The sequence below is a fragment of the Carassius auratus genome, chromosome 3 (assembly GCF_003368295.1).
Source record: "Carassius auratus strain Wakin chromosome 3, ASM336829v1, whole genome shotgun sequence".
In the NCBI taxonomy this organism is placed as follows: domain Eukaryota; kingdom Metazoa; phylum Chordata; class Actinopteri; order Cypriniformes; family Cyprinidae; genus Carassius; species Carassius auratus.
Genome location: NC_039245.1, coordinates 8,486,863 through 8,497,324, shown reverse-complemented (window position 1 = coordinate 8,497,324; position 10,462 = coordinate 8,486,863). Strand labels below are relative to the sequence as shown.

General features: G+C 40.3%; 1 protein-coding gene across 2 annotated transcripts in view; it reads right to left on the bottom strand.

The window, feature by feature from the left end:
* Window positions 1–586: 586 nt before the first annotated feature.
* LOC113046560 (leucine-rich repeat-containing protein 4B-like) overlaps window positions 587–10,462 on the bottom strand; it is a 42,975-nt gene continuing 33,099 nt past the window's right edge. For both annotated transcript variants that reach the window (XM_026207380.1, XM_026207384.1), the window contains exons 2-3: window positions 6,539–7,057; window positions 587–4,619 (exon numbers count right to left, since the gene is read on the bottom strand). In XM_026207380.1, coding sequence (XP_026063165.1) covers window positions 2,676–4,619; window positions 6,539–6,784 — 2,190 coding nt within the window. In that variant the 5' untranslated portion in view covers window positions 6,785–7,057 and the 3' untranslated portion in view covers window positions 587–2,675. The remainder of the gene's footprint in view (window positions 4,620–6,538; window positions 7,058–10,462) is intronic.

Sequence of the window (10,462 nt, the reverse complement as noted above, 5' to 3'; positions counted from 1 at the left end):
TGACAAATACAGGCACTGGGACCCACAAAGATGGCACCCTGGCTCTGACAGTGTTTGGCACATTAGTGCGAAGGCATGTTGCCGTGGCAACAGGGTGTTGACACGGCACAGTCACACTTCTCGGCACTGATAATGGGTGACATTCTGAGAACGAGTGTGTATCAGAAACCCGGTCTCTCTCTTTCCTCCCTGTCTCTCTCTCTCTCATATCTCTTTCTCTGCAGAGAAGAACGCTACCACCAGCCAAATCACATTCTGTCTGCATCTCGGGAGAACTGTCTCCAAGCCGTAAGCTCTAAGGGTTACATACAGTGATACCTCAAATACATGAGAAAAAGAAAAGACAAAAACATAGAACAAATCAATGCCACCAAGTTTCACAATTTCAGTTGCCAGTTTGTGTGCCATTTATGTATATATATAGATATTTTTTTCTTTTTTTTTTTTAAATTTTGAAGTGACTTCTGCTAACAGAACATTTTTCATAATTATAACGAGTGTAATATTAGCTAATTATAATAACAATAACAATATTACAATTAAGATAACACTTGATTTTGAAAAAACAAAACAAAAAGAAACCAGATAAAAACAAATAATGAAAGACACTTATTATCATAATAGTTTTTGTTTTAAAAGAGCTCTATAAGTTTCTATAGTTGTCATTTATTTGTCCATTTTCATTTAAAAAAAGCTTTCCAAACTCCAATCTCGCTCACTGAGTGGGTTTTCTCTTACCTTTCAAAAGATGTCCTCTGTTCGCTTTCAGCTCAAACAGTAGTTCCGTCCACATGTCTGCACACAGTGTACGCAATAATCCATTTTACCCCTGCAGTAATCACCAGAGTTTGTGTTCCGTTCTAAATCTCGTTGATTCACGTTGGCAAAAAAGCAGGGTCCTGGTAAAGTTTTTGTCTTGTACAAAAGAGAGGGGACAGGCCATTGAGGGAGCCATTTTAAGGCCCATCCATTTCCTTGTTTGGAGTTGTTGTTGTAGTGGCTTCGTAATACATCAAGCAAATTGTTGTCACTGTCAGTACGTCCACTGCTATTCCAGCTTCACTGAGGAGATTATCAGCTGTAGCGACAATCACTTTTTACACAATGACAAACAAACAACACCTCCAAGTAAAAAATCCGCTATGCTTTTGACACTTGATGTTTTTCAATAATGATGATAGTAGTAGTAATGTAATGTCAACAGGAGCCACTTTTTACTCAACTTTCAAATCAGATTTTACTAAAACATCTCACTAAAATATATTTTCTCAATATAGCAGCATGTAGATCAGCGTTTACAGCATTTTTCTTTCCATTGCATTGCATACTATCATCATTACTGTCTTTTAGAATTCTGTTGGGAGTGGTGTTAACTGATATTGACCCAATTTGGGTCTCAAACGCCTGCAGAATCAAACAGTAGTGTATTTATAACGTCAATTAAAATTACCTCTCTTCAATGACCCCTGTTAGTTATAGAGCAGGAAAGGGAAACCTTTTAAGACTTAAAAAACAAAGCCAAAGTATCTGAAATCAAAAACACTTTTCCAGAATATCCATCTCTGTCCCTCCGTCTCCTCAGGATGCCCTTAAGTCCTGTGAGGGTTTACTAGTTTCAGATATTTGTTTTTATGCAGAGAAAGGAATTATAAGTGACAAAGCGCTACAACAGCAGCTGCTAATTCTTCAAAAGCCGTGGCTTTCTGTCAGAAAAATGCAAAGATTCTTCATAATTTATTTCTCTGAATGAAAATATATTTATATATCATGTATACTTTCATAGTTTATATATTCTCTTAAAATGTGTATATCTTTCATTGTCTTTTTGATGTTCTTGTTCGTTTTCATCTCTTCCCCTCAACTGTGAGAGCCTTCGAGAAAGGGGAGAAACCGAGTCCATCATCTTGAAACATAAGCCCTCTACACAGTGCTGGTATACTAATCCATCTTTCCTTCGTAGACTGCAAACCTCTCCAAAATTTGAATGATCCATTTTGTTATCTGTGTTTTACGGTTCACTAAACCATTTACACATGTGAGTTTTCGTTCTCAGCTACTGTCTATAAATACTTAGGGTTGTTCATGTATTTCTATATACACTTCCTACCTAATGGTGTGTATGGTTTTGATTTTTATAGCATCTCTGCTTTATTAATGGAGAACTGTATACGCGCAGATCTTTTCATCTTCCGAAATGTGTCTGTACACATGCGTAGTGAGGCTGATGTGCAAAGATTTTGCTTTGGCACAGATTGGTACAAGTTTGGCACATAATTATCAATCTTGCATTGCACAAAAACATATTGATTTATATCATATTGGCAAATGTGGTTTTGTTTGCTGATGTCTGATGATCCCCTTCATAAGTGCGGATCAGAGTAATGTAAAGATGGTGATTTTAAACAGCAGAGTGGTTGCCTGACTTCCATCTAGAAAACCCACACTCTTTGACAGTGTATGTACTTGGTAGTGATTTCACAGCTGTATCTTGTATTCTTGTGTAGGTAATATTTCATACAATGCTGGGTCTGCCTTTCTCATAACTCCTGAGAACATGCCCATAGGGGTTGAACAGCCAATACCCTTCATCTGTTTCTGTCTCCCTGATACTGTTTCTCCATCTTTTATCTGTACATTTACCTTTCTCCCTCTTTCCCTTACTCTCCTTCTCAAATTCAGATCTGGGTTTCTTGGACATTCTCCTTAGAGCCACTCTTGAAAAGCAACGGCTCAATCTGTGGGTTGTGCCCTTTACCCATCAGGCCTTTCAGTGACCCGTGGATGCCAAGGGTCGGCAGAGGCATTGGAGAAGGCATGGAGCATGATGTATTACTTGCTGAGACTGGCACCTGTGTGTAAGAGATGGGGGTAGTCTGGGCCTGGGAGCAGGGCGAAGGGTTGTTGTTATTGTTTAGGCCTCCGCCAAGGCCCAGACCCATCATGTTATTGTTGAAGTGATGGGGCTGGTAGTAATGGTTGAGATGCTCCGCTCGTGCAAGGTTTGGGAGGTTGACGATTTCAGAGTGTTGCAGACGCAAGCTCTGTCCGCTTCCGCCTGACCCTCCTTGCGGTACTGTGGATCCTCCTGAGATGCCGCTGCCACGGATGCCCGTTCCCGGTCCAATCTCATCTTCGACATTAATGATCTCAATGGCTCGCGCTGGCCCATGGTGTTTGTGTAACTGATGCTGCTTTCTCAGTTTGTAGAACACCACCAGCATGACGGCAGCCATGAAGGTTATGGCCACGAAGCAACCGATTATGATCTTGGTGGTCTTCATCACATCATCTAGTCCAGAGGGATAGCTGGGCTCAGAAATAGGGACAGTGAAAGTGGGTTTGGTTGCTCGGGGGGAGGATGTTGAGCTAAGGATTGAGAGAGAAGAGGCAGTAGTAGGGACAACTTCTTGCCAGGGGTGCCCAGAAGGTTTAGGCCCAGGAATGTGGATGGTCTCTGTGAAGGTATGCAATACCGAATCTTCTTCTCCCGTAGACTCCACCGTTTCTACAGTGACCGTGGTGAAGTAGGTGTAGTTGACACTGACGTCTGCTGCGGTCACATTCAGGACAGCAGTTGCCGTTGTGTTCCCAGCTGAGTTGGTCACAATGCAGGTGTATTGGCCAGTGTCACGCAGAGTTACATTGGTGAAATTCAGTGTTCCATCATGCAGAACGGAAATACTGACCCTATAGGAGCCATGGGTCATTAGGGTGCCATTTGGTGTGATCCAGTTCACAGAGGTCATGGAGGTAGTGGTGCGACACTTGAGCTCAGCAGCCATGCCCTCGGTCACATTGAGGTCAGTGGGTGGCTCCACAATGACGGGGGCATAGCAGGTGAAATGACTCTGGTCTAGCTCTCCTATGTACTTTCCCTTAAGGTAGGGTGGTGCGTGGCACCGTGCACAACAAGTTGTGTTGCTTGGCACGGTTTCTTTCAGCCACCAGCTTAACCAAAGCACATCGCAGTTGCACACCCATGGGTTGTGATTGAGGTGCACTCGTTCCAGCTTCTGCAATGGTGTGAAAAGGTCATGGGGCAGAGAGTGCAGAGAATTGTGGGATAGGTTAAGCTCCTCTAGGTTCTTGAGATCATCGAAAGCATTACGCTCAATGACCGACATCTGAGAGTGCATGAGCCATAGTTTGCGCAAGGATTCCAGGCCTTGGAAGGATCCGGGTCTGATGATTTCAAGACGGTTTCCAGACAACTCTAGTTCCTCCAGTCGCACCAGGGGAGTCAAGTTAGGGATGTCCTTTAGGCCACACATACCTAAGTTCAGGTAGCGCAGGTTGATGAGTCCGACAAAGGCTGCATCAGATATATAATCCAGTTTCTTAAGTTCGCCTAGGTCAAGACGCCGCAACGAGGGGACGCGGTGAAAGGCATAGCCTGGTAAAGTCTCAATGGGATTATTTCGCAACCAAAGTTCCCGCAGTTTGCTGAGGTACTCAAAAGCTTGCGATGGCACCAGCGTGAGGCGGTTGTCAAACAGTTCCAGAGTGTTGAGGTTTGGGAGGCCATTGAATGCACCCACTTCTATCTGACGAATCTGGTTCTTGGAGAGCTGGAGGATCTCCAGGTGCCGCAAATGTTTGAACGTGTCTGATTTTATCACCTAAGTGAGAAAATTGCAGGTACAAGTTTAGGATTAAAGTTGTGTGTGATCTAATGTTTCTGTGAAGGATGTATATTATAGAAAATATAAAGTCATAGACAAAGAAAGTACATTCATTACTGTTTGTTGTGCTTTACAGAAATGCTGTTCTGCAAGTTGTTATCAGCCACTCTTAATGTCTGAAGAAAAACACATTAAAGGAATAGTTCACCCAAAAATAAAAATTGTGTCCCTTTTTACTCAACCTCATGTTGTTCCAAAACTGTATCCTGTTATTTTTAATCAGTAAAACACAAAAGGGGAATTTTAAGATTTTTTTTCAGGTCATAGTGATAATGTTTTTTCCATCTCAAAAAACAACAACATAAAATCACTTTTAAAATTAATCCATATGACAGCTCTGTGCAAGGAACAGAAAAAAAGTTGCTGTTCAGAGCAAATCTTACCATCCACTGTAGCTCTCAAATATAATTCAACACATTTGAACTGGCATTTGAACCATGTTCAATTCTGACACAAACAAATGGCGTTTAGTGTCTAAGTTAAATCTGGCACGGGGCACGGGGCACGGGGCGGGGGGCACAGGGCACGGGGCACTGGACCAATTTAGAGAGGATATAAATGAAGAAAGAATTAAAAAACTTTACGTCTGTTCCCACACACCATTATCATGCAACTTTTATTGCGTGTCTGTTTTTGTATCCTAACATAAATTGTTACCTGAAAGGAAAAGTACTGTATAAGGATTTCTCAAAAAGCTCTAATTTTCCACGGAACAGTATACAGGTTTTAAGCGACATGAAGATGAGCAAATAATGAAAAAATTTCTGTAAATCTCAGTAATGGTGGAAACCGTCATGATATTAATGTGCTTAAACCTGATGAAAAAAAATAATGAAAAGACTAGAGAATATTCACGAACCCTAAATGCCGTGGGTTCTAAAACAATTTGTCTCTGTGCATCGGATGTAGCCAGAACTGCTTTTCTTGGGCAGCGAGAAGCTTCCTCCTGGCCTACTGCCACAATCCCCTCTGTATATAGAGCAGGGGAGGGGAGGAGGGTGTTAAACACACTGGGTTGGGGTTTTGAAGAGGAGGGTGGAATCTGTCAGAGCTGCACTCTTGGTAAAAAGCTAAGGGAGAGATAGAAGCCAAAGAATCTAGGATGCCTTCAGGTATTAAAACATTTTTAGATTTTTAATCATTTCAAGTGGGGCTTGAGGACACAACAAATCAAATCAGAATTGTTATGCTTAAACGGTGGCTTGATGAAAAGCATTATTATTATTATTAATTTTTAATAGGCTTGTTTTTAGTTAACACTTGCACTGTCGGGGTGAGCAGTGTATTTGCTCGCATCTTTTCATTTTAAGAATAAATCGAAACATTCACACTCAAAGTAGGTCATATTAACACCTGACTTCACACTTAAACCTCAATATTTGAGCAAGGCTGAGCCGGTGAGCGTGATTTCACCAAGTACAACATGTTCCTGGATCAACATCCTTGTTGATCCTGGAACATCATTCCAATCAACCAATCAGAATTGAGATATAACTTTTCAGGAAATATCTGTTTTAGGCTTACAATCAGGGTTAGGTTCTTTACACCCTTGTTAATCAGCTATCATTTCCCACTGTTTTTAGGCATGAATTATGGGTAGGGTTAAGTTTAGGGGTAGGGATTGGGTTAAGTCTATATTTTTGGACAATAATGTTGACCCAGGATCATCAAAAGATGTTTATACAGGAATATGTCTTGGCAAAATCACGGCGACCGGCTGAGCCATTTGTGCTAACACAACTCAGTCTTCAAGCAGCATTACCAAAACTGACACTCAATACATCTAAGAAACAAACCAACATAAACATCCTCTCCCAAAGCCTGTTTGGAAAAAGAACGGTGCAGTCAGAATTTACCTGTATTGAGTTCTCCTGTAAGTTGAGGTATCGTGTGTTGTTTGATATACTGTCGGGCACCTCTTCTAAGTTTCGTCTTGTACAGATCACTCGACTAGCTTGATTAGAACAACTGCATGGAGTGGGACAGGTGGAGGCGGCTCCGACTGCCTCTTGACCTGGGAGGATGAGCCACAACAGCTGCTGAACCAATAAGAGGAGGAGGGGGGAGGGACTAGGAAGGCTGGTCAGCGTGGTGATGCGCATGGCAACTGGGTCATGACCCTTCCTGTGCTCCAAAGAGGATGGTAGGCTGATTCCAATGTCTCTCGAACACTGTCTCTTTTAACAGCTGTAGATTCCTTCTGCAATGGATGTCACTTCTGCATTTTCCAGTGGAAATATTCAGTCTGCTTGGTTGGTGGTGTGTTTTGTCCTTGTTTATTTTTTTCATACAGGTACAGTTACATAAGTTGTGTCGTCTTTACATTAACAGGTCCTCTTATTTGACAGGCCTCTTTGTGATGAATGCATGGTTTACTGCAAAAGAGAAACAGAGAAGAAAGTCATGTTCTCTTACTCCTATAGAGTCAAATATTTCCAGTTCATATAAAAGCTAAAATGCCACACAATAAGGAATTTAATGGATCAATTTAAAAAGGACAAAAATAGTTTTTAGGAATGCAAAGACTATTGATGTTACATATACAGTCTTGTTTGGAGAACTCAATGACTGCACACTGATAATGCACCCAGATTCGTGTCTCTCTCTGTGCATGTTAATGATCCTCTTTCTAGATATTCATGTGTTTTATGACCAACAGACATCAAAAACAGCATCCTAGACTTTAAATTGACTGCTGTGTGCAAGGTCCAAAATCAGCTTTCAGCCACCCACTGGCCAGTGGCAGGTGAATGAAGAAAAATTACAAGCTTAATTCATACCAGCCATGTAAGCGTATTATTCTACATTTTTAATAAAAATGCTTTGTTCATTTGACAATTTATTTATTTATTTTTTGATGGGTATCACTAGCAGCATCATATGGGAAATGAGACAATATCCTCCCATTAAAACTGCATCTGTCATAAAGACAGTGAGACTCATTGAAATGTTGTTCCTCATTTACATTTGGGAAGCATAATGTCTTGCCACATGGAGTTCGCCGGAAATAACCTTTATCCAAGCTATTGTTTTCTAATCGTTTTCTTAAGTAGATTATAGTAGTTTATTTAGTAGCAGTAGTTGATTTTTAATCAGATGTCACAACACAATCTTCCGTTGTGACTTTAAATGATTCAGTTTGAATCATTTTGCCACGTACATTACTGGTGGACACACTAGTCTTCTTTACATTTAAACCATGTATTATGTTGCTAGAGATCATCAAACATTATCATAAATGCCACAATCACATTTTACTCGTATTTGGCGAGTGTTCATCCTGGATCCTGGCTTTACGGAATACGCAAAACAGATCTAGCTACACTTACTCCTTCACCAGGTTTGTGTGCTTAGCTCCCTTGTGCTTTTCTACAATCATACCGCACGTGTGAACTATGGTGCTAATCTTTCTGTCCATACTCGCACATAGACTTGAGGCCCATGGGGTCTTAGAGCAGCATTAACTGGTGCAATGTGCTTCGGCTGATGGATGGCTAATTCAACCTGAACCCCATGCAAGGGGGCTTAGCTCTCTCAGGTTATTTAGACTCCAGTAACCTTATATAAGGCTATCCAATGAGACACGGGCCGTTACTAATGATGATGTCCCTAATTATCGTACTCTGACATGCATGGTCATTTAACACAGCATTTTACACTTCGGCACAGTGAAAAATGAGAGAGGAAGAGAGACAGGAGATGGAGAGAGAGAGAGAGCAGGGCAGAAGGCAGAAGGATGCAGAGATTATTAAACTGATAGATGACTGTACAGCTGCAGGGATAGAAAAGAATCATCAACACTAATAGATGAATACTGAGACAGAGAGAGAGAGAGATCCAAGTGAAATGTGAACGAGAGACAGACAGTAAGGAACAGATATAGAGAAAGGGTAATGTTAAGAGGATGAGATAGAGGGTGAGGAAAGAGAGGAGAGGGAGAAACATTAATATTAATCATTTCTCCCAGAGAGAGATGCATGAGGAAGGCTTAATAGAAAGGGATGAATATGAAACAGACAGAGAGATAAGAGGAGAAGAACGACAACATACTGTAGGTGCATTAAAAACAACAAATGCACAAGAAAGATGGGAGAGATGCAGGGAAGAAAACACAAGGGAATGAATATAAAACAGGTAGTGATAGAAAGAAAAGAGATAACTGAACTCTGTGTGTGTGTGTGATACAATACAATTATTGAACAGTCAATAACAATACAACACACACATAGAAGCACTGGGTCTCGTTCACTAATAATCGCATACAAGTATACTTATGCGCACTGGAAAGTGTATCAGACAAAATTATTACGAGTTATTACGTGTTATTTTTGTTAATTGTTGAAGGTCACATCAAATTTTAAAGACTAGAAATGACTTCAGACCCTGCAAAATGATATCTTCCACCAATGATATCACACTCTTTGCCTTTTCTTTTGAATAATAAAAGTAACAAAGAAAAGAATAATTTGAATTGTTGAAATATAGGCCTATCATCTACTCCACATTGTACTGAGTCAAGCAGTCTGTTGGTCAAATGTCTTTCACCATATAATGAAGCATTTTAGTCAAGAGTTCACCAACTTAAAAGACAAAACTTCTTTCACTTCTAACATTTGCGTATGGATGGAAGTGAAAGGAACATTAAGTCTGCACCTGTCTTCACCTGTCAAAAGCCATTTTCACTCTTTGCAAATGTATTCTTATGCACTCTAAAGATGCAAGATCTTTACCCCTGAGAAGGATTTTCAAGAAATGCCAAGTTTGTCATTCTTAATGACATAAAACAATAAAAACCTTTTGCAGAGGCTTAGACTACACATGACCAATTGCACTTTTAAAACTAAATCCAGATCGAGCTATAAAAGCACATTATATTGTTAAATGAAGGCTCACTTAGTTGTTCAATTTATTAAGAAATATTTTATATAAAAACATTTTGTCTTCACATATTTCCTGTTTCAACAGCCACTGGAATTCTGTGGAATTTATGTATGTGATAGTCTAATATTTATCCTAAATTTAGACAAAATATAAGTGCGTACTGAATTAATGAATCATTAATTACTGCCTGAAAATATTTGCATACTCTCTTTAATAAGCTAAAATACGATGTGATGAACCCTGGCCCAAAAACACCCAGACATACACTCCAGTCAGAGGAACAAATGTGCCATCCCCTGCTGCTGCTTGACTGTGACCATAACCAGTGTTTTACTGTAAGCATTAGCATGCCGTTATGGGCAAAAGCCATTTGTAGAGCTGTCATGTAACAGGAAGCCATGCCCCAGGCCTTCTTCTATAAACACTTCAACTCAAGCATCACTAATACAGTCACCTGCTGCCTTTCTTCTTCCATACTGCATCTGCTGGTGACCAGGCGGGTAACCACAGTCCCCACTATTGGGCTATAGCCCAAATGTGTTTTCAACAGCCCCGGTCCTTATGTTCGGTCTTTTCCACAATTTAAATAAAAGAAAACAATTTAATTTTTTGGAGATTTTAATGATCAAATGAAAATGGAAACTGACAGCGAAAATGAAGCTGTCAAGTTTCAGAAAGCATGTGCACTGTAAAAAATGGCCAGCAGTTGTTCTCAACCAGGCCGCCGGGGTCCACAACGGGGGGCACAGAATGACTTAGAAGTATTTATAATTAAATGTGTTTAATAAATGAATAATAATCAATTACATGTTTGTTTTTTTACCTCAATAACTATAGAAGAACATACAGTTTCATAATACAGATCAGGACCACTACTCACAAAATAAATTGTGGTTCAT